At 55.1% G+C, this 23,942-nt stretch overlaps 1 protein-coding gene across 6 annotated transcripts; it reads left to right on the forward strand.

Moving 5' to 3' along the window:
- Positions 1-1,116: 1,116 nt before the first annotated feature.
- Positions 1,117-22,924, forward strand: SEPTIN8 (septin 8). 6 transcript variants are annotated; one of them, XM_016197122.2, is made up of 10 exons: positions 1,117-1,305; positions 12,887-13,007; positions 13,993-14,188; positions 14,516-14,702; positions 15,685-15,846; positions 16,350-16,446; positions 16,628-16,796; positions 17,018-17,150; positions 17,260-17,450; positions 19,922-22,924. In XM_016197122.2, the coding sequence occupies exons 3-10, from the start codon at positions 14,022-14,024 to the stop codon at positions 19,926-19,928; spliced, it is 1,113 nt and encodes a 370-aa protein (XP_016052608.2). In that variant the 5' UTR covers positions 1,117-1,305; positions 12,887-13,007; positions 13,993-14,021; the 3' UTR covers positions 19,929-22,924. The 6 variants fall into 6 exon arrangements, with proteins under 6 accessions (XP_016052608.2, XP_087672519.1, XP_087672518.1 ...); XM_087816393.1 differs by lacking the exon at positions 1,117-1,305 and adding an exon at positions 1,823-1,933 and having other exon boundaries at positions 12,884-13,007; positions 14,522-14,702; XM_087816390.1 differs by lacking the exon at positions 1,117-1,305 and adding an exon at positions 1,825-1,933.
- Positions 22,925-23,942: the final 1,018 nt, after the last annotated feature.

Genomic DNA, 23,942 nt, shown 5'->3' on the forward strand with positions numbered 1-23,942 from the left:
GAGCGGCGGGATGTCAGCTCACCTTAGGGACCAGCTTCCCTTGCCTGGGGGAGAAGGGAGGGGAAAGCCACTTCAGGGTGAGGGGGTCAGCTGCCTGAAAGCCCCTGGAAACAGGCTCCAGGGGAAGGAGGGGTAGGGGGATGGGTCCTCTTAAGGCCAGGTGCTCCAGGTCCAGGTATGGTCTTCAGGCATCTCCAGCCAGCGCAAGTTTTTGAGTAGGAAGGACAGGCCCTTGTTTTTCAGGAAGAGCGGGGGTGTGTGTGTGTGTGTGTGTGTGTGTGTGTGTGTGTGTGTGTGTGTGTGTGGTGTGTGTGTGTGTGTGTGGTGTGTGTGTGTGTGTGGTGTGTGTGTGTGTGGTGTGTGTGTGTGTGTGTGTGTGTGTGGTGTGTGTGTGTGTGTGTGTGTGTGTGTGGTGTGTGTGTGTGTGTGGTGTGTGTGTGTGGTGTGTGTGTGTGTGGTGTGTGTGTGTGTGTGTGTGTGTGTGGTGTGTGTGTGTGGTGTGTGTGTGTGTGGTGTGTGTGTGTGTGTGTGGGTGTGTGTGTGTGTGTGGGTGTGTGTGTGTGTGGTGTGTGTGTGTGTGTGTGGTGTGTGTGTGTGTGTGGTGTGTGTGTGTGTGGTGTGTGTGTGTGTGTGTGTGTGTGTGGTGTGTGTGTGTGTGGTGTGTGTGTGTGTGTGGTGTGTGTGTGTGTGGTGTGTGTGTGTGGTGTGTGTGTGTGTGGTGTGTGTGTGTGTGTGTGGGTGTGTGTGTGGGTGTGTGTGTGTGTGTGTGTGTGTGTGTGTGTGGTGTGTGTGTGTGTGAAGGGTGGATGAGGCCAGTGGAAGGACAGGAGGCAAAGTCTGCCACGTTCTTAAAGACTGAACAGAAAAACAGAGGGAAGGGAAAAGAAAAGGAGGGTTTCAGAGGATTGGGAGCTGGGTTTTATATGCAGAGACCGTGCAAAGGACCGGAGGCCCCCCGACAACTTCCGCTTGGGCAGAGGTGTTGGCTTTCTGAGTTTTGCGCAGTTTTGGGGAGTGAGATCAGCAGAGAGGAGGCCCACGCGTTAGGAGCACTGGTCCCCTTTGCCCAGACTCCATGAAGACGTCGCCCCGGGCCCCTGGGGGCGGGCAGGGCGACGGTCACTGCAAGCCGATGCCTTGGCTGTGGAGTCCTGCTTCCCTCTCGCACCGATCCCGGGCCTGACCTGCGCATCCTGCGCCTTCGTTGCGCAAGGAGCTGAAGGCTGGTCCCCTGCCCGCGAGGCCGCCGGGCCGGACGCGCGGGTCCCGCCCTGGGTCCCGCCCTGGCTTCGAACCGAGCATCAGGTGGGGGGGCTCAGGGCACCGGCTTTACGAGGCTGAGGCGGCCTCTCCCGGATCCGACGGGCCGCGGGCCGCCCTTCGACACTCCGGCTGGGGCTCCCCGCGCATTTGCAGGCTCCGGCGCGGTGGCGGAGGCTGGGTAGGGAGGCCCCCGGGGCGCACGCGGCGCCCGCTGCCCTCCCCACGGAGCCGGCTTCCTAGGGCTCGGCCCCAGGGACACGCGGCCGGCCGACGGGACCGGCCCCCGGGGCACTGCCCTCCCCGGCCCCCCAACTCGCAGACTACAAGTCCCGGCACCCCCCGCCGCTGGCGCCTCCCGCCTGGCCGCGGAGACCCCCGGCCGTCCGAGCGGCGGGCCCGCGCTGCGCTCGTGGCGGGGCCGGGCGCGGAGGCCGGTCCCGCGGGCGGGGGTGGGGGCGGCTCCGCCGCTTCTCCCGCCGCCGCCGCCGCCGCCGCCGCGGCCGAGGGGAGTTTCCAGGAAGTGGCCATATTGGATCCATTCAGCCGCAGCCGCCCGGGCGCAGCGCGTCCCGCAGCCGGCTCGTCCCCGTCGCGGCCCCGGCTGCTCGCCGCGGCCCGCCCGCCCGGTGCGGAGCTCGCCATGGCGGCCACGGACCTGGCCCGCGTCTCGGTGAGGGCCGTGCTGGGCCGCGGGCGCGGGGCGCGGGGCGCGGGGCGCGGGGCGGGGGCCGCCCTGCAGCCGGCGGGGGCGCGGGGCGCGGGGGGCGCGGGGCGGGGGCCGCCCTGCAGCGGGCGGGGGCGCGAGCCGGGCTGTCAGCGCCGCGGGCCGGCCGGGGGACCCCGGCGCCGGCTCTCCGCAGCGCGAGCCGGGGGCCCGGGGCGCCGGGCGGGGGCGCCACGCCGGGCGCTGGCGCGGTCGCCCCCTTGGGCGCGGGAGGCGCAGGCCGCTTTCGCGGGAAGGAACAAACAAACACCCGCCTGGCTCCGGCCAGGTGCGAGGACAGACTGGGGCCCCGGGGGCGGGAGGGGAGGGAGCACCCCGGATACCCCGGACCCCCGTCTTCCCGGGTATTTCTTTGGGCACTGCTGGGGAGAACCCTGGCGCGCAGGTGCCGTTGGATGGGCACCACCCGGGAAGACGAAGCCCTAGGGCTCCGAGGGGGACCCCGGCCGAGCTCAGGGCAGTGGCAGATTGGGTCCTGAACACCCTTGGGCCTGCTTTCCCAGCCCCCTCCCCCTCCCCCCCAACAAGCGACAGAATCCTGGGTGCGAGTCCGGGCAGGACCCGCCTCGGTGGTCAGGTCCGAGGCAGCCATTCCCCAGGAACTGGAGCGACGCCAGATTCAGCCCAGTGGATGTTTGCTCGGACCCCAGCTGGGGTCTGCTTTCCGCAGGACTGAGGGCTCCGGTGGTCTCGGCAGGGGTCTCGGGGCCTGAGCCCGCCGATGGCCAACTTCCCAAAGGTTTCTCTAATTCTGCGAGGGGGGAAGGGGGCCTCTTGGGGTTGTGTCTGCATGTCCCCTGGTGTCTAAGGCTGGATGCGGGTGTGTCTGGGAGGCTGGGCTGTGACAGTGAAGGAAGCTGTGTCCTCCTGCCAGCATGTGAGGCCCTGGTCGGAGGGGAGAGGGAGGGAGGAAGAGCCCAGGCCGTTGGGGGGAGTGGGTAGGGGGAATGCTGAATATGTGACTGATAAGGAGTGGTTCTAGGGCTAAATAAGGGAGCTAGGACTTATGTAATTAATGCTATAAATACAGTCATCTGAATTTATATATGTAAATTTCCCCTTTAATCTCAGAATACATTTGTTGGTCTACTTTGGAAATGTGCATAACTAAAGCAGGAGCTCTTGGTTTCATAACTTCTAGACTGGGGTGTTGTTGTATTTCCACTGGGGAGGGGGTCGTGTCAGTTAAGTAAGTTTAGATCCAGGAGGAGAGATTCAGAGGTTGGATGAGTCAGAGATTCGCCTCACCTCTGCACTGTACATCAGAATTTATGGGCCCAAGGAGGGCAGCGCCTGAATCCTAACCCACCCGACGATTAGCGGGAGGCCAGGAGACCTGTGAGCGGGAGTGTCTGTGTGCATTTTCTCTGCCCGGCTGACCAGAAAGTTATGTCTGGGTCTTGTCTGTCTGTGGCCAGAGGTTGCTCCAACAGTTGATCTTACAGGTGGGAGAGGTATGTAGAGTAACCAGACTCGGACCACCTGATTTGCTGGCCGTGCCAGGCAAGTTATTTAACCCCTCAGTGTTCTCATCTGAGTAATGGGATAAAAATATTACCTCCCTCATACGGTTATTGTGAGAGCCCAATGAGGGGATCCCAGTGAGGTGCTCTGAGCAGTGTCTGGCACATGGTAAGACACAGTAAATGAGAAATGATACCTAGTGCCCACGTGGATATGAAGACCAGCCCTGTGTAAGGAGGCGGCAGAGAATATGTTTGCTCTATTATACGGCACCTTTCTGAGGGGCTCCCAACACTGCATGTCCAGAGATTGTCCTTAGAAGCTGAGCTGAGAGGCCCTGCTGCACTGCCAGGCGGCTGGAAAGGCCCTTTCCTCAGATTCCATGTTTGCTGTCTGTGAGGATTTGGGGTGTTATCCCCATGGTGAGCTGAGGCACGGAGAGGGGACTGACTCAGGTAAGGGTGTTCAGCCTGAGCTCAGGGGCCAGGGTTACTGTGCCAGGTTCAGCTGGATGGACAGATGCCTTCCACGCCCTCTACACTCTGGGCCATTAGACTCCTGGGAGGACCTGCACAGGGTTGAATTTGGGTGGAGACCTTGGGTGGGGTTTTGGCCTGAATTTAGGAGTCTGGACTCCATTCTCCTCTCCTGGCTTGTCATCCTGGGAAAATACTTTCTTTAGCTTGCTATAAAATGGGCACAACCATGCTGATATTCTTCAAAGAGTTTGTTGAAGGTTAATTGCAGTCCATGGCATGTTTGGAAATATGCTTAGGTGTCTTGCCAGCCCCAGGATTGACTTTGGTGTTAAGCAGTGGCCATGAGACTCTGATCTAATTGAGCTACGGCAGGTCTACACTGCCTTTCAGGCTGGTTCATTGGTCAAACCAGCCCTGTAGGGGTGGGAATTCCTAGCCTGGAGCTTAGATGAGCATACAGAGTTGTTCTTTGAGGTCAACGTGTGCTGGGTTCCTGTTCCCCACCTGGCGTGATGTAACCCCCACAGGCTCAGCAGCCTTTACATCTTGGTTTGGCCCTGCTCAGCCCTAGATCAGACAGGGGATTACGGTTGACCTCCTAGACGAGCATGTCTGGGACAGCCATCTGAGGAATTTCCGTTGCCTCTTGCCTTCCTTGGGGAACCAGATTTCTGTCCACTCTTGCTCTGCCCCTCCTTACTGGGTCCCCTTCTCAGGGCTTACCCTTTCTTGCCCCTGAGGGCCATCTCCTGTGTTTCTCCTGTCAGAATTTTCTGGGGCAGGATTTTGGATGTTATCCCCATGGTGAGCTGAGGCACGGAGAGGGGACTCTGTGGTGAGGGAGGCTCTAGGGCCGAGGGAAAGTAGGGATATGAGAAGGAGAGGGAAGAAGCGTGTAGCATGGCAGCCTCACACCTGGCATTCTTCCCAGCCAGCCACCCCCCCCCCCATGTCAGCTCTATCCTCAGTACCATCTGTCACTTCCGTTGTCACCCTCGTAATCTTAACACTTCCCCAAGAAGCAAACTATCCAGGGAGTGCCTATTCCTTCCCTGACGCTAGAGCTTGTGGGAAGGGACGGTGGGAGGCAGCCCCCTCACCCACATGGGGCTCTGTCACAGAGTGGTATCTCCCTGTCCTGTAGAAATGGCCAGTAACCTCCTTGCTGAGCTGTTCCGAAGGAGAACTGAGAACTGAGCAGGAGACGTCTGTGTAGCTCTCAGTGCCTGGTGTTGAGGGGTCATAAGTGAGCCCCACCTTCCCCTGGGAGGCGGGTCTGCCCTGCCCGCCCTCCCTCATGGGCATCGTACCATGCTGTGGGTGCTCATGTTAGTAAGGTCTGTCTGGGATCTTGATGGGTCAGAGCAGGGAGGCTGGTGGGAGGCATTTGTGATCCATAGGAGCACATGATAAGGAACTAACCAGGGTAGGAACAGAGAGGGTAGCAAGAAGGAGACTGATCACAATGCCAAGGAGATGGGAGAATGGATGGAGGCTGGGAACCCAGGGCCTGACTTTTGTCAAAAGTTTGGATGGCAGGGAGGGCACTGGATGCTTTGTGGTCCACCGCCTTGTCGATACCAGCAGCTTGTAGTTGGTGAGGATGCAGACTCTGGTCATTGGCAAGCTTGGGCCTGAGACCCAACCCCAGCACTGGTACCCTAAGGTAGGCTAGGTGGAGGTGCATATTTGAGGCAGTAACTACCATGAATGTCTCTGTGGCTTGAGTCCAGCTACCGGAAGCAAGTAGCCGCAGGATGACAGAGCAAAGGGCCGGAGGGCTGGCTGGCCTCTTTGTGTCCCTTGTAGCCCATTCAGCCTTCCTGCCTCTGTGCTGCTAGCTAGGGTCTTGGGATCCCCAGGCATGACTCCCAAGGCACAGGCTTTGCCAGACAACCAGATGTGGAGCTGTGCAGGCAGGAGTGAGATGCATCTGCCTGGGGAAAGGATGCCTCCCAAGGTCAGCATGCCCTCGTGATAGAGCTGGGGTGTTTTTTCCTGGAGCCACCTGCCTCCTCATGGCTCATGTGAAAAACCCTGGTTGGGAAGAGGTGGTGGAGGACAGGGCAAGGGATATCTTGGCGGTAACATCAGTTGCCCTGGGTGATCTTGGGGCAAATTAGATATTCTCTTCCTCAGAACACATGGCTTCCAGATGGTCCTTGGTCTAGGGGCCACATTTAGAGGGACAGAACTAGGAGAAGAGGGAATAAGGACCTATTTCAGATTTTGGGAGTTGACCACTCCTTGAGGGGCCTCCTGAGACTGGGGCACCTGGGGCCTAGGATTTAGGAGGGGCTGTGGGCATGGACCCAAGTCCACTCATCAGACCTGGCTCTGGAGCCAGGGTATGAATGAGTCTGCTACTCTGTCTGGTGCTGGGGTAAATGGGCAAGCAACAGGGAAGTATAGCGGTGCTGACCCAAGCAGCCGCTGGCCCATATTGGTGCCCATGCATTCCTCTGCCCCTTCCCAGCACCAGCATCCGTCCTGGGGTTGGAGGGGTCAGGGTCACCTTTGCTGCCCACATTCTTCTTTCCAGGGGTGGTATCTCAATCACTGTGGAACACAGGCTGCCTCCTTCCAGCAATGTCCAGACCACTTGTGGCTTTCCCTGCTGCAAGGCAGTGGGGGCTGCCACTGGAGTCCCTGAGTCAGGTGGGAAACTATGATTGCCTGGGGTTCCAGTACCGTCCAAGACCCCAAACACCTTCCCCATCAGCTCCCTGGTGGGATGGACCACTCCTGCTCAAGTGGCACAACAAAGCCCAAGAATGTGGATGTGTCCTTCGCCTGGGGTGGGGGCAGGGGGTGGACCCAGAGACCAATAATTGTGCTCTTGGCTTCTTAGAAATCTGATTTTGAAATGAGGAATGTGAAACGAGCCACCCCAAATTACTAAGTGGCAGCCCTGGCATCTGTGTTGGCGCCATGAAGGTTGATCCCTACTTGCGTCTTCTCCCCAGGTTTCTTTTGCCACCTTAGAGAGACACTTTGGTTCCCAGGTGTCCTTTTGCTTTGGAACAGGTATATCCTGCCTCTGTTCTTCCCTCCTGGTCCAGGTCAGCAGCATTTCCACCCCAGCTCCCACATACATCCCTTTGGCTATTTCCCGTAACCTTTGATCTGAGCTTAGTGGCTTGCTGTGGAATCCTGGGACCAGAGCCTAAGTCTTTCCTGGGAAAATTCCTAGGATTCCTATCAGACTCAAGGACAGTTGTGCTATGACCATGGGTCTGGCCAGAGGCCTCTGCTCTGGCTATTTAAGGCCCAGGCTGCTTAGAGTAACTAGAGCGGGGAGCGGGGGTAGATGGTTTGTGCCAGAAACATGGGTGGAGAAGACTCCCTGTGGCATAGTGACTCCTGGATCCATTGCAGGACCTAATAGCTCCCCTGGGGGGTAGGCTTCCTGCCTGCCTGGCAGGGTGCTCAGGCCAGTGGGTACCAGGCATGGAGCCTGGGGGATGGAGGTGGGGAGAAAAGTGTCAGAAGTCCAAGGCACCAGGTAACTCTGTGGAAGGCTTGGGGTCGGGGTTGCTGTTTGTCCTGGATTCAGGAGCCAGATATACTTATGGTGGGTATCACCTCTGCCCCCGCCCTGACAACCAATCTAGTTGGGGAAGTTTGATCTTAGGGGTCTTTAATTCATTTATGGCTTCCTTGATTCTGTTGGCTCAGACATTCAGCAGATTTCCAGTTCCTTCTGCATAAAAGCCTGTTTTTGTGTGGGCAAGCTGTGAGACAACGGTTTCTCCCCAAATCCGACTTCTCTTCTTGGTTAAAGGGGCAGCTTCTCTTTGCTGGCGATTAGGGCTGCTCCAGAAGGCTCAGACAGAGCATTTCCTGGTCAGGAAAAGGGCGTCCTAGTTAGCCACTGGGCTGCATAACAAAATGCCATTCTCTACTTTGTTCTGGACGGCTGGGCATGGAGGAACGCAGCTGGCCTGAGCAGTTATTATTTTGGTTGTTGTCTTTGATGTGCCAAAGAAATGATGACATAGAAGCCTGGAGCCTGGCTCCGGAGCCAAAAGCTTGTTAGTGATTAGAGAGGGGATAATGGCCCTGTGGAGTTTCCCACTGTGTGTGTAGAGCTCAGAGCTGCCAACTCTCTGTCCTGGAGCTTTGAGGAGACAGTTAGAGCCCCCTGAGCCAGCACCCCAGGAAGGTGTGTGTGTGAAAGGGGCAGAAGCAGCTGGACCTCCTCTCACTAGAGCCAAGTTAATTTGTCTAGCCCAAAGGCTCCTCCCATGGAGCAGTGTCCTGTGGGTCTCCATGCCCCAAGAATGGAGACTGAGTCTGTCGTCCTTCTGGGTCACCTCCCTGACAGACCCATGAGATTGCAGACTGTCATACCACTGGCCAGGTCCCACCCCCAGACATGTTGTGTTGGGCCGTCAAGGTATTCTCAATTTGCATTACTTTCCAATCTTTAAAAATTAGGGGGTTCCACTTAAAAATCTGTGTTTCTGGATTCTCATGAAGAATTGGAAGATATGGCAATACAAGGTCTGCATTCCCACAGTTGGCTGGAGGTGCAGAATCATGGCTGGCGTGGACTGGGCATAGGCTCTGCAGTTCCCCACTGTTCCCACCTCTCCCTGGGGAGCCCCACACTCTGCCATGTGAGCAGTGGAGTTACGTGGCTGGAGGTGTTTGTCCATTCAGATCCTGGCTGCACCTTTCTGAGCAGTGTGGTCTTGGGAAAATTGCTTAATCTCTTGGTGGCTCCATTGCCTCATCTGTACAATGGAGATAATATTACAGCCGACCTCACAGGGCTGATGTGTGGACTAAATGAGATTAGAGTCGTGCATGGTAAGCACTCGATAACTGTTAGCTGTTGTTGTTACTCTACTGTTTCTCTTCATCCAGTCACATTACCTGCTTGGCCTCTATAGCCTTTTGAGTTTAGGCTGAATTAGATTGGGTCTCCGAGGTCAAGGATCTGGTGTCCTCATCTTTTCACTGGCAGCCATCCCGGTGTTTGGCACACAGTAGACGTGCCCGGTGAGCGTGTGTTGAGTGACTGACTGACTGAGTTGCGAGCCTTATAAGAGCAGGAGAGTCAGTATTGTAGAGTGGTTTGTGGCAAGGGCTTGGCTGCTCTCACATCGATGCTCTGCCCTGATTAGTTCTCCAGCTTCTGTGTACCTCAGTTTTCTCATTTTATGGGGATAATAGGTGTCTGCCACACAGGGTGGGAATGGACGGTGTAGGAGACTGTGTAAGGTCACTTGGCTGATTTGGCACAAGTGGTCCTCAGTGAGGTGGTGCTGTAAACCCGGAGATGTTTTACTTTCCACGCTTTTTTCTTCCCTGTGTTGTGTTTCCTTGCTTTCTCCCTGTTTTCCTGAATTTAAAGAGTTTCATTTTGGAGACTCTAGCAGTCAAGATGCTTTCAGTTGCAAGAAATAGATAGCCCTACTCACCTAGCTTAAGCAGTACAGGGGAGGTACTGCCAGGGGTCAAGGGAAAAGCCCAGAGCGCGGGCAGACAGTGGCTCTCACTTTGTGATTTTCTTGGCTCTGCCATCCTCTAACTGGGCTTCAGCCTTAGGCTAGCACCCCTAGTGGTCACAAGATGTTCATGAAGGCTCAACCTGGATCCTATGCCTGTACCTGAACCAATTATGGGATGATGCTGATTAGCTCAGGACTATTAGGCCCCACCCCCAGAGATGGAACTGTGGTCTTACCTGCGAAATTGCAGGGCTGATAGCCAAGTAGTCAGTGGGAGACACGAAGGTTCTTTCTGAGTTGTGGCAGCTGAAATGTGCCAGTGATGCTTCGGAAGCTGCTGGCTCCTCCCATGAAGGTCAGCAGAGATACCTGGGTTGGGCACCTTGGAACAAGCGGTACACCTTGGATCAGATGTTCATGATGCCAAATACAGGATCAGGGAGGTTGGCATTCGCGACTCAGTAGAGTGGGGAGGTCAGATCAATCTTCTGAAACCAGGGAACAACACTCTGTCTCCTTGAGGGCCGGTGGCCATTCTGTGTGTTTACGTGCATGTGTACATACACGCTCTGGAGGCTGACGTTCCCATGGTCCCTGAGGCTCCTGAGCAGGCATTGATTGCCCCAGGGCTGTGGGCCCTGGAGTGACAGGGTGCAGCCTGGACAACAAGTTGGGGATGAAGACCTCCCTGCACTCCCATAGGGAACCACACTGTGTGAGTGAAGGCAGGCAGGGCTTGCTGAGCGTGGAGAGATGCCTCATGTGAGAACCCCCTGCCGTTAGCTTCTGGAGCCTGGAACTGTAAGAAAGTGCGGACACTGAGGGGCAGGATGGGCTCTGGTTCCGTGCAGGTACTCTGCAGCGGGTGTGCATGTGCCTGTGGTTTTCAGACACAGCTGACTGGGTGGGCTTTGGTGGCAGATATAGGATGTTGGATTGCGTCCTGATTGTGTCACCTTTGGAAGAAGAGAATGAATAAATACATAGCCTTCTCTGCAAGTTCGGCACGCCTTAAGTTTTGGAGATTTTCAGTCTCGCCTGAAAAGAAAAAAGCTCCAGACAAACTGCTCTGCCCTCCATTTGATCCGCAGGCTACCACGAGCAGGTAGAACAGAGACTAGGTAACGCAGCCCAGTGTGAGGTGGGCAGACAGCCCTGATGCTGTAGCAGTTGAGGACGACATTCAGTCATTTACAAATGGTAGGGTTGTCTAGCATGCTGGACATGGTGGGGGGAGAATGGAAAACCTGAGCTTCCCCAGCTTGCGGCCAACTTCAAGGAGTTTATTGAAGAGATGGAGAACCAGGATGCACTAAAAAAAAAAAAAAAGCCTGGCAGGCGTGGCTCAGTGGTTGAGTGTCGAACCATGAACCAGGAGTTCCCGGTTTGATTCCTCATCAGGGCACATGCCTTGGTTGCTATCTCGATCCCCAATAGGGGGCGTGCAGGAGGCAGCCGATCAATGACTCTCATCACTGATGTTTCTGTCTCTCCCTCTCCTGTCCTCTCTGAAATAAAATAAAAAATCAATAAATAAATAAAAATAAAAAAACAGGACAGCTAACAGTACAAGGAAAATGGGGTCACTGCCAAGTGGGGGACCTGGAATGTAAGTTCTTAGGGGCCAGGTCAGAGCACAAGCCAGGGAAAAGGTAGAGTGAGCTTTGGAACCCAAGGAAGGGGCTGAATTTGAAAAGTGAATTCAGAGGTAACCGGCTGGGCGGGAACTGAGCATGTGAGGAAGGCCTCAGACCACGAAGGGCTAGGATGCCGTGCTAGGGGGTTTGGACCTGACCCAGCACATCCCACGCTCCACTTACTGTATTTGATGTGGGCACCAGTGAGAGGAATCTGCTTTTGGAGCCTCTTTGTTGGGTTATATTTGCAGCCCTTGGGGGACCTGGGCTTGAGTGGGGAGGTTGGGACATGATCACTGGGACAGGATGGGGAGGAAGGTTTGGCTACAAGAACAGAAGCTCTGTTGAGAGAGGGTCATTGGAGAGAACAGGTTTAGGGGTAACTCTGACTTTTTGAGGGGACAGTATAACTGGCCAGAGGGGCCACATGGGGTTTTGGCTGCTAACACACATACTTGGGAGTCATCGATGCAGGGCTACAGTGACTTAGCTGAGGGTGGAATGGGGGGGCATAATTAGTGGAGAAGAGAAGGCCAGTTGTGAGTGCCAGGGGGTTCTGGTTGGGAGGAAAGTGGTTGGAGGGGTTCAGGCTAAGGCAACAGGCCACGGCTACAGAGAGGGCAGGGAATGCTCAGGTGCTGTGGAGACCCCTCTGTGGGAGGGTGGGGAGCCAGGGTCCTATGTTCTGGTCCTGAGCCCCCTCTGCCACTGTCCTAATCAGTAGCTCCTGGGGCTGCCTTCATTTGGGCCTGTTTCCTCCCCTCTGGTTTTGTGGCAGGATGAGAGGATGGCAGGATGAGATGACAGGATGAGACTCAGACCTACTGCCCTGTCCTGTCCTTGCTCTTTCTAGCTGGCAGTCAGGGCAAGGGGACTGGGAATAGAGGAGGCATGTTTCTGCCCAACATGGAGCTGTCTGGGGCCTGCCCCTCAGAGGGATCAAACCCAGGAAGGCTGAGCCTGGGAACTTTCCCTCAGAGGACAGCATTTTACCCCCATTCCCAGGGTAGCCATACAAATTGGAGTCTGACCTTGACCCTTTGCTTCAGGACCTGGTGGTTTCTTTTTATAGTGCTGTGGGCCAGCTCTAGGGGCCCCAGTTTACTTAGGACCTGCTGCCTGCCTCTCTGCTAAGGCCAGGTCTCCATGTTCTCATCCGAGTCCTCTGCCTAAACAATGGGGTGAGGTGGGAGGGTGGCACGAACGAGAGCCTGGGGGTCCCTAGAGAACTCCACTGAGGCAGGAGGGAGGAGGCCTCAGAGTCATGATGCCTTGGAGACGCCCTGAGACCCAGTGGTGGGTCTGAGTGAGCGCAGGCCCCTTTTAGCAGGGCCCATGTATGCATTCCATGCTCAGGTGCGTGAGGAACAAGGGGTGCACGTGGAGGTCCCTACACAGAGCTTGAGCGAGGGGTGGAGCCAGACTTGCCTCTGCTTGAGTCTGACTTCAGTAGGAGGGTCTAGGAGGTCTGGGAGGGGACCCCAAGAACATGATACTCTTCAGTTTTGGCCTCTTGAAATCTTAAGATTCAGGGACCTTCTGGGGTCTCCTGTGCAGGAGGGCAGGTGAGCCCTCAGGGGTGGCAGGCAGGAGATGCCCCAGGCCCCAGCACCCCTTGCCAGCCCAGATGGAGCAGAGCCATGGGTTTAAGGGCTTTTTCTGAGATGGACTCAGAGGCCATGAGGCTCATTGGGCTCCCTCTGTGGAAACCTGGCATGGAATTGGAGCTCTGGTGCACTCATGTTGTGTCCTGAGATTTGCTGAGAATTCAGGTGGGGGTTTTGACCAGGCTTATCTTCCCACAGCTTGGCTCCTCTTCCCCACTGGGCTCACTGCCTTGCTTTATTTCTCTCTCAGCAGAATGCAGAGCCAGAGCCCCGGAGCCTCTCCCTGGGCGGCCATGTGGGCTTTGACAGCCTCCCTGATCAGCTGGTCAGCAAGTCAGTCAGTCAGGGCTTCAGCTTCAACATCCTCTGTGTGGGTAAGTGCCATGGCCTGGCCGGGGGGCAGCCTCAGAGGACAGATGAGGGCCTTCTGGGAGATGGGGCACTGCTGCCCCGGCCACCTGTCTGGCTGCAAGGGGACCTCCCAGGCAGAGTGACACTTTAGGGGGTCACAGTAAGGCTTTGGTTGGTGTCTCTGCCAGGGTCAAGGACAGAGTTGGAGCCAGGCCTGACTCAGAGTTGCCTTAAAGAGTAAACAGGATTAGGCATGTGAAGGTGCTTTGTAAACTGAGTATTTATCACAGAGATTTAGGTTGTTTGTTTATTTAAAACACATGGACTGATGTTCCTACTATGTGTCTAGGACTCTAAGGCAAACAAGACTCTTCCTCCATTCTAGTATCATGTAGTAAGAGGTCCCACACACATCTGAACAAATACAGCCCCAAACAGGAAAGCTCTGGGAGATGCCATGTGCCTCAGGGCCTGGAGCTTCCAGAGGCACAAAGAGCTTGGCCAGATTCTCCACAGGTGCCTTACCCGTCACTTCTGCCAGGCTGTGGGTGCTCCTGGGAAGCAGCCTTTCCTTAACCCCCCCAGTAAAAGCTACATGTCGCTGGGGCCACCCAGAGCAGCTGGGCAAAGCCTCTGTTGGCTTCAGATGCTGGCCCCATGACCATCCTGGACCTGGCAGGTGACTGGGTCCCATTGAGGCCAGCAAATGTCAATGTCTCACCACTGCCTGGCTCTACCTCTGCCCCCTCCCTGAAGAAACATCTTACACATTCTGAGTAGCCACATTTCATGTCCAAGTCAGTCTTTTGACTCTTCCACATGTTATTTCTGAGGCCACTGAGAACGGATGGCTCCTAGGCACCGGGCAGTGAGGGATGCAGTGGGAGGCCCGCCCCTCTCACATTTTTGGAGGCTGAGGATGCCTGAGCCCCACCCAGCTAGCCAACAGCCAGGGACAGCCCTAGTTCCAGCCTCTGACATCCCTTCCCCTCCACACCCCTCTCCCAGGGGAGACCGGCATCGGCAAGTCCACGCTGATGAACACACTCTTCAACACGACCTTCGAGACTGAGGAAGCCAGTCACCACGAGGAATGTGTGCGCCTGCGGCCCCAGACCTACGACCTCCAAGAGAGCAACGTGCAGCTCAAGCTGACCATCGTGGATGCCGTGGGCTTTGGGGATCAGATCAATAAAGATGAGAGGCAAGAGGCGGGAAGGGCGGCCCCACCCAGCCTCATTCCCACCTCGCCCATGTTGGCCTTGGTTCCAGCCCTCTGCCCTGAGCACTCCTCATCCCATCTGTCCCCATACAACAACCACGCTCCACACTCCACGGGAGCCAGGGGAGGGCCTGTCAGGGAATAGCTGAGGTCCTGAGGACCCTTTGGGGGTCAGGAGAAGGGGTCCAGACAGGGATCCCTAAGCTCTTTGTTCCTAGGGAGAGAAAGCCAGCAGGCAGGCTGGCTTGGCTCCGAGCCCCCGCGGTGAGGCTCAGCTGCCTGCCTCCTAGGTGATGGAGCTGTCTGTAGTTACAGGCCCATCGTCGACTACATTGATGCGCAGTTTGAAAATTATCTGCAAGAGGAGCTGAAGATCCGACGCTCGCTCTTTGACTACCACGACACGAGGATCCACGTATGCCTCTACTTCATCACGCCCACCGGCCACTCTCTCAAGTCCCTGGATCTGGTGACCATGAAGAAACTAGACAGCAAGGTGTGCTCCGACCTCTCCACCCCACCTCCATGGTCCTCCACTGGGGTGGGGTGTGCTGGCTGCAGTGTGACTGTCCATTGCAATCCCCAGGGGCTCTGCTGGTTGGGGGCTTACAGATAGCCCCCTTGACTTGGTCCCCTCACTTTTCTCTTTGTCCCTACCGCTCCAGTGGGCACACCCTGCTCTGGGCTTTTTCTCCAGAGTTCTATCCCCTAAATCTGGCCCTGAGCCCCTTTCTTCCAGCTGAGTTATTCTCAGCCTGCTGGCTCTTGGCCTTCTCTCCCTCCCTTGACCCTCTGACCCTCTCCCCAGAGTATCCAAATTCTCTGCTCATTTTCTCTCTCTCAATTCCTAGTTCCTCTGTCCCCTTCACTCTCCCTGTCCCTCCTGCCGTGGATTTCCCTTGGGTCCTCCTAAGTCCACTAGGGAGAGGAGAGTTAAGGCCCAGAATTGAGAATGCAAATGAGCAGTGGGGATTGAGAGGACAACTTCATGGGGGCAACAAGAAGGGCTTGGGGTCCTAGAGAGTATGCACCTATCAGCTCACATGACTGCTCTCCCGATCTCAGGAGTTAATTTTCACTGTGAAAATGGGATAACTTTAGCCTGGGAGATTTTGAGGTCTTCCTGTGGCTACTGCTGGTGGGTCATCGTACCTGCTTAGATGGGAGCTCAGCCCTCTGCCACTGCTTGTATCAGGTCCCAGGCCATTAAGACCTTCAGAGAACTCTGGGTCAAAGCTGAGTATGCCCAGGAGACTAATTTGCGGGGTAATTTGGGGGGAACAGGGGCTCTAAGAAGTGCTGCTACAACCCATCAGAATAGCCCCAGGTGGCTGGGTTCAGGCCAGGCCTCCCCATGGAGCAGCTCTATCTCTCTGGCTTCCTGCCTTCTGTCTAGGGTTGAGGCCTGGGCTGGGCTGGGCTCTCTCTGCAGTCCGGGAGCAACTAACATGCTGCCCCCTCTTTCCTGATCCTGGCAGGTTAACATTATTCCCATCATTGCCAAGGCTGACACCATCTCCAAGAGTGAGCTCCACAAGTTCAAGATCAAGATCATGGGCGAGTTGGTCAGCAATGGGGTCCAGATCTACCAGTTTCCCACTGATGACGAGGCTGTTGCAGAGATTAATGCAGTCATGAATGTGAGTGTTGGGCAAGGGCCTCCGGACTGTGGGGCCAGAGGGCTTGCAGCCAGCACAGATCTCTGACACAGCCCTGGGAGATGCTTACTCCCCAGGAGTTCAGCCTTACCTTCTCCAGGGAAGACGGGTGGGCATCTGGGAGCTGGCCAAGTCCTATGTCCTATGGACAAGGGCCAGGAGGAGTCAGGTATTAGAATGGTATTGGGGCTTCCCCAGGCTTGAGTTTCACAAGATATGGAGTCAGGGTGGGGACCTGAAACCTGTAGCAGTAAGCAGGCAGGATGCCAGGGCTGGGAGCGCAGGGAAGAGCCAGGCCCACAGGTCCTTTGCGGGAGCTTCTAATGGCCCCTGGGCTGAAAGAGCACGAGGAAGGAGGCTTGTGGGTTTAGCCCACTCCCCTGTTGGGAGGTCCCAGGATACTTCTCGAAAAGATAGCCAGAAAGTGAGCATCTGGCCAGACCTGGTTCAGCCCTGTGCTCACGCGTCCTTGGGCCCCTTTCCAGGCGCACCTGCCCTTTGCCGTGGTGGGCAGCACGGAGGAGGTGAAGGTGGGGAACAAGCTGGTCCGAGCGCGGCAATACCCGTGGGGAGTGGTGCAGGGTGAGTGCGTGGGGAGGGCACCCCCCGCCGGGGCCCCGGCTTAGCGCCCTGTCCTGCCCTGCCGCCTCTAGCCCCGTCCTGTGTCCTCCCTGTGACCCCCGGTGCCCGTCCTGCCTCTGGAGTGCGCACTGTCCTGTGCCCTGTCCTCCCGCCCGACGCCCCGCGCACCCTCTGCTTGCAGTGGAGAACGAGAACCACTGCGACTTCGTGAAGCTGCGGGAGATGCTGATCCGGGTGAACATGGAGGACCTCCGCGAGCAGACCCACAGTCGGCACTACGAGCTCTACCGGCGCTGCAAGCTGGAGGAGATGGGCTTCCAGGACAGCGATGGGGACAGCCAGCCCTTCAGGTGACATCCTGAGCGCAGAGCGAACCTGTCTTCCCAGCCTCAGCCGGACTCGCCGTGCGGGCATCTGCTTCTGGGGTCTGGCGAGCCAGGGGGTGAGGCTGTCGGGGCCCCGGCATCCTCTTGGCCCCCGGGGCCCGCGTGACTCGGCTTCTCTGGCCGAATCCTGCTGCCCCGTCCTGCTGTCATCCCACCCTCGGCCTCTTTCCTCTGGGTCTCCGCAGCCTGCAGGAAACGTACGAGGCCAAAAGGAAGGAGTTCCTGAGCGAGCTGCAGAGGAAGGAGGAGGAGATGAGGCAGATGTTCGTCAACAAGGTGAAGGAGACAGAGATGGAGCTGAAGGAGAAGGAGCGGGAGGTGAGTGCCGGGCTGGCGGTCACGGCGAGCGGGGCCTGGCTGGCTGGCCCGAGGGGCCGGCGCCGTCCCGGCCCCCATGGAAGCCCGGGCTCCCCGTTTCTGCTTCCAGCTCCACGAGAAGTTTGAACACCTCAAGCGGGTCCACCAGGAGGAGAAGCGCAAGGTGGAGGAGAAGCGCCGGGAGCTGGAGGAGGAGACCAGCGCCTTCAACCGCAGGAAGGCCGCCGTGGAGGCCCTGCAGTCCCAGGCCCTGCACACCACCTTGCAGCAGCCGCTGAGGAAGGACAAGGACAAGAAGAAGTAGGTGGCGCGCCGGCTCTTGCTCCCGGGCACTCGCCGTCGCCCTCGGCCCCTTCCCGTGACTCCTGCTCTCACTCACTCCCGCTGGCTCTCCCTGCTTCTCTCCCCAGTTCACTTGCCCTTCCGTCTCCTCCTTCTCGTCTGTCTTTCCCTTTCCCTAGTGATCTTGATATCTCAGGATACCAAGTATTCATGCCCTCTCTGTCTCTGTCTCTGTCTCTGTCTCTCTGTCTCTCTCTCTGTCTCTCTTTCTCTCTGTCTCTCTCTGTCTCTCTGTCTCTGCCTCTCTCTCTTTCTCTCTCTGTCTCTGTCTCTCTGTCTCTGTCTCTCTCTGTCTCTCTGTCTCTGTCTCTCTGTCTCTCTTTCTCTCTGTCTCTCTGTCTCTGTCTCTCTGTCTCTCTCTGTGTCTCTCTGTCTCTGTCTCTCTCTGTCTCTCTGTCTCTGTCTCTCTGTCTCTCTCTGTGTCTCTCTGTCTCTGTCTCTCTCTGTCTCTCTGTCTCTGTCTCTCTGTCTCTGTCTCTCTGTCTCTCTGTTTCTGTCTCTCTCTGTCTCTGTCTCTCTGTCTCTCTCCCCCCCATTCTCCTGCATCCTCCACAGAGCTGGGTGGCGAAGGCTGGGCCACACAGGCAGGGAGTCACCCCAGGAGTGTGTAGGGGTCTCGGGGCAGGTCTTTCGGGCCAGAAGATGGACAGGGCTTGGGAAGGTCAGCATTTCCTGACAGATTCCCAAAGCTCATGTGGTTTCTGCTTGGACAGCTGTGGTGCTTTCCCCCAGTCCCCCCAGTCCCTGAGGCAGCAGACGTGGGACCCCTGTTGGCTGGCAGGTGCTGACTGAGCCCAGCGGAGCCTTGATCCCAGCCAGCACTGACCCCCTGAACCGTGTGATCACTGCCTGACTGAAGAAGGGACAGCAACTCCTGGGTGGGGCTCAGTGAGTCCTACTAGGGAAAGGGGCTGCCCCTCAAGTAGAGGATGGAGGTGTTTCTCCTGAGAGCAGACTCAGGAGAGAGAAGAAAGGGGGATGGCCTTCAGGAGTCAGTCAACAGGTTGGCCAGGTGGGGGCAACGCAGTCACTTTTTCTCGGGGTTTTTTTTTTGTGATAGCCTGTTTCCACACTTTCAGCTGGAGTCTGGATGCTCTGGCTCCTGGAGATCTCCCACCCCCACCCCACTTCACTCACTGCCCCCCACCACATCACACTGTGGGGATCTTGTCCTTCCCTGCATCTCCCAGCCCCCAGCCTGTGTCAGGTACCTTCCTTCCTTGCTAGCCTGGGAACTAAGCAGGTATCCTGTTTTCTCCTGAAATATTTGGGAATGTGTGTACCAGGCCCTTTCTTGGTGGCAGTGGAGCCCTGTGATTAGGGCCATGCAGTGCATCACTGTATTGCATTCCCGAAAACACACACACACACACACACACACACACACACACACACACACACACATACACGTGTACATGTGCACTGTCTTTCTCTCCTGCTCTATCATATACACAGACTCAGGCACATACCTGCCAACACACACCATCCCCATGCACAGAAGCACAGACATATCTAAGAGCTTCTCCCTGGGGGACATGCAGGGAATAAAGCCAGGCATGTAGGAATTGGGTGCTAGTTATCATTCCTAAGGCCTGTCCTCTGCTTTGGAACAGACCCTCCTCCTTTCTTTAGTGTCCCTCATTCTGCTGACTGGTGGTCTCATCCCAACTGCTGGGACAAATGAGCCCCTGCCTGGCCCCAGGGAGGACACCAGCCCCACACTCCCCTCAGCCATGGGAATCTCCCCTCCGTTTTGCTTTTGCTTCCAGCCCTCATCCCGTCCAGCTCTTGGCTTGGTGAGTGTCGGGGCTCTGTTCATTGGAACCTGTGCGGATTTCAAGCTAGCAGCTCAGAAATCCGTTTTTTCCTGGAAGGGGGTACACAGGTCTGTGACTCAGGTGCCGACACCCAAAGTGACTTTGTCCCGCTCCCTGCCAGCTTGGCCCAGGTCATAAAGAAAAGTCAGGCAGAGTTCCCCCTATGGAGAAACCACTCAGAAACGAAGACAAGGACCTGTGGCCAAGTCAGGGTCTGAGGGCCAGTGGGTGGGTGCAGGCTGGCTGCAGGGGCGCCAGCCAGTAGAGCTCTCAGGGTCGGGGCTCATCATTGGTGTCAGGTCTCCTTGCTTATCCTGTGTAGCCTGGGCCTGGAAAACAGGTCCTTTCTGTTTGCTGGACATGCCAGAAAGCTTCAGTCAGTTTGGCCTCTGGGAGTGACCTCTCGTCCCAGGCTGGCCCTGTGGAGGCCAGGAGTGGTATAGGTGGGGTGGCTGGGAGCACCCCTCCCTCCTGCCCAGTCAGGGGAAAGGGGTAAGGCGGGAGTGCATTTGGGGTTGGGGGGTGTGTATGACCATTTAGTTGAATGGTTTTGATTGGTTGTATTGACTCTTTAAATTTTAATCCTTTTTTGCAAAATTATTTCCCAATCAGATCTTGACCCTCAGCATGGGACTCCACAAACTGAAGCGAATTCTCCACTTTACTCGTGACCAATGCCAAACTGACTGCCCTTTCCCAGTGTCCACCTTGCTGTCTTTTGCTTCTATTTCATTTGGTCGTCTGCGTATCTTTTAATGTGTGTGTTTTTGTTCTGTTTGTTTTATTTTTATTTTTCAGTTAACGCACGCACAGACTTACATGTCAAGAGCGGACTTTAGAATTTCATGTGTTAAGTTGCTTGAGTTACACCTTGTGACCCTTCTCCCATAACATGGTGTGAGGACGGACTGGGAGCCGGTACAGACTCCAGTGTTTACAGCCTTGCTCTGTCCCCGCCCCCGCCCTCAGGCCGCCCTGGGCCTGGCGGGCCACCCGTCTCTATGCAAACACAACAAAGCCATGAATGCTGGAATCCAAAACTGACGAGGTTTATTTTTTTCAGAGCCAGTGGCTGGTCTTCCATTTACAGTGTCACTATTCCTTGACGGAGCAGTTATGTGCCGCTCTAGCGAAGGCCCCGCCCTCGATGCTCGGCCTAATTGTTCAGCGACCAGATGGCAACTCATGCCCTGCCTTAGGTGTGGCCGTGTGTGGCACGGTAGACATGCTGCAAAACTTGCCCGATTCCCCTTCGTTTTAATTTTTCTAACCCAGAGCTTAATTTCAATAATAACTTTTAAAACACTTCTAAATTTTTATTTTGCCACAAGCGTAAACTAAATTTTTATTTTGTCATGAGCGTAAAGATGAATAATATCCTCTCCCGTTATTTTCATAAGTAACACAGATTCCCTGATTTTTAAAAACTAAAAGTATCTCTAAGCCTTTTTTATGTAAAAATATCCCTATAATACATAGGGAGAGGTGGGTAATAAACATCCTGTAATGACAGTGTTTGGAATTTCTTTACGGACGAAAGTGGAACATGAATACGACCACGTCCAGTGTTTTCACTGTGAATGTAAATGGAACAGCAGCCCCAAGCCCTTGTCTGTGTGCCCCTGAGGTGCTACCTATAAACAGGGACCAACTCCATGTGTGTGTGTTAAGTGTTTGACTCCAACTAAGACCCTCAAACCAGTCCTGCGGACTCCAAATGCACAGAGTGCTCAGCCAGGAAGAGGTTTTTATGTCAAGGTCCTTGTTTCCTTTTTTCCTGGCTGAGTTACAGGGCAAAAGATGAAGGTGTCTGGTGGCTGTGGACAATTTAAGAAAAAGCTCCCAGCAAGGAGCTTTCCCCCTTCAGATGCATTCTTAAGGGGGCTGTTTTAAGAAAGTACTAGCATCATTGATTCTTCTGTGTTCCTGTTGGTTGGCAAGCCACCGAGAGGAGCAGGGTTGAAAATACGACCTGATAAAATGGGAGACAAGAAATGAATAGATGAAGGGAAGAATTTCATTCATTGTTGATGAAGCACTGTGCTGGGCACAGGCTCCCTGAGTAACTCGCAGCCCACCCCTCGAGGGCCTCACATTCTCTTCGCTCCCTGGCTGGAAGCTGCACTGCTTGACCTGAGGTTGACAGTTTGTTTTTCATGTCATCCTCCTGCCCTTCCATTGCCTGCTTTGTAGATTTGCAGGACCAGGTCCTGGCTTCCTCCTGCCCTCTGAGATGGTGCTCCATTCAGAGTGGGGTGGAGAGGTGAGCCTCGTGTGTCCACTGAGGCATGGCCAGGGAAAGACAGCCTTTGCAGTGAGGGGCTCCTCTTGCCAGGAGCAGAGCAGGTTTTATTGATGCTCAAAGTGAAAATTCTCCCAGTGTTGTGCCATGACTGCGGGTGGACCCATATTTTGAAGGGGTAGAAACTTGAACTATTGGAGAAGCCGCTTTCAAAAAAAAAATGTGACTACACAATTAGGTACGGGGCCCTGGGAGGGGCCTTGAGGACTCAGCTTCATTAGCCTCCCAGCGCATCCACCTCTGGTTGGGACTGATAACTGTGTAGGTATCCAAACAGATAAATCAGCATATCTAAGGCAGATGTGGCTTGTCTTTAGGGTAGTTATATGTCTGAAAGTTTATAAAGTTGGGCAGAAGTATGACCTGAAGACAGCATCTGTTGGCTAATGTATTTCTGAGGATGAGGCTCGATGACCCAGTAGGTTCACTGGTTGTATAAGAAATGAGGTCTCCTGGTTCATGAGCCAATTTGGGGAGTCAGGTGGGCAGATTCTGCCATCTACCCACCATAGTCTGCGGGCCATTCCCAGGGCGTGCAGGAAGGCCAGAATTGTGGCTGGTTACCTGCCTGCAGGGGACCTGTCATTGTATTTTCTGAGGTCTGAGCTGCCTCCACAGGTTTCATTAGCTTTAGTGAACCTCACTGTGCACTTCTTTCCCTGTGCTGTTTGTGTCTGGAATTTTGTTGTCTTTAGCTGAGACCAAATTAATCCTTGGTGCACAGGGTGAGCTTAAAACTTTGCCCTTATTTAACAAGCAACCCCTGGTGGAATGTGGCCCCCGCCTGCACAGTCTGACTTACCCCTCTCTTTCGTTCTCAGTATCATTGGTGGGCATTATTTGGGCTGTCAGTGGGACCATGCTGGCATTTGCTATCATGTCTTTCATGAATCAAGTTGGTTTGGGGTAGAATCACTGATAATTTCTTGTCCAAACTGAGGCGTTTGAGAGTGAAAGGAGATGCTGTTAATTGTTCCAGCTCAACAGGCATAAAGCCAGAACTGTCTCAGGCAAACCGGAAGGTAGGGGCACCCCACTCACGGGGCACTGGAGCCTAGGTGGTTTGTAATGGTGCGGACCGACTGCATGCATGCTTTTGTGTCTGTGTGGGGGTTCCCTGTGATGTGGGGCTCGTGTTACTGGGTAAGGCCTGAGGGAGTGCGGCTTGCTAGTCTGTTACGTCAACATGCTTTTCTAAAACGGCTTCCCTTGTTAATTCATTTACCCCTGCATTCATTGACTGTTTTTGTTCCTTTCCAATCACTTTGTACTTGTTTTTTTTTTCTCCCCATTAAATTTTGCATTTATTTTGAGTTTTTTTGTGGTGTCTTTTTTGGGCAGCAGCTTTTCTGATTTAACAAGTTTCCTAGCCTATTAATCTGCTACAACTGTGGTAAAATACGGCTTGTGTTTCTGTGAACTCTGTGGGGTGGATAAGCTTCTATAGAAATTCTAGGAATTATGCAGGGCACGAAGAAGGCAAACCCTGCCCTGGGAAAGCTCACATCCTTGTGGAAGAGGCTTGACATGGGACAACTAACACCTGAGTTCTTACTGTGTGCCAGGCGTTGCTCTAAAGTACATCACATGCATTAATCCCTCTCATCTTCATAATAACGTTATGATTAAGTACCATTTACCCCAGTTCATAGCTAAGGCACAGAGAGATTAATTAACCAAGGTCACACAGCTAGTAACTGGAGGCATCGGGATTTGAATATTGGCAACCTGTACCGTTAATTCCTGAGCTATCGCTGCTCTTTGGCAACCTTGTGAATGCTGCGTGAACAGTGGAAATGCAGCCAGGATGAAAGTGTTCAGCTGACAGTCTGGGTTGGCAGACCTGAGAGGGTTTGGTTGAGGTGGAATGCCCTGGTAGGTAGGCAAATATTTGGTTGAGGAAGGTAGACTTGTAGTTGAAGGAAGTGACGACAAGCTCATGGGTCCATTTGTTGAGGAGCTTTCTCTGTTGGGCACTGGTCTAATCTCTGGGAAGACCAAAATGAGGAGATTGGGACTCAAGTCGGGGGAGCCGACAGCCCAGCAGGGAGACCGGTATGCAGACATCCCCAGTGAAGGTACCGCTCAGCTCTACCCATGGGGAGGCAGGCAGCAGGGAGGAAAGTCTTCAGCAAGATTTGGAGGACAGAGGTTCTCCTAGGAGCCGGGGGAGAAGGGCCTTGGTGGAGGGAACATCACCATACATCTCGGCTCACCCATGAAAGGGAAGTAATATTTGGACAAGTTTAAGAAAGGTGCATATTGCTCACCTACCGTGCACTTCCCTTGGCCCATCTGAGCCATCTCCCTTCTTCATTTTCTGCAGCCACA

This window comes from Miniopterus natalensis, chromosome 4, assembly GCF_054644295.1.
Source record: "Miniopterus natalensis isolate mMinNat1 chromosome 4, mMinNat1.hap1, whole genome shotgun sequence".
NCBI classification, from domain to species: Eukaryota; Metazoa; Chordata; class Mammalia; order Chiroptera; family Miniopteridae; genus Miniopterus; species Miniopterus natalensis.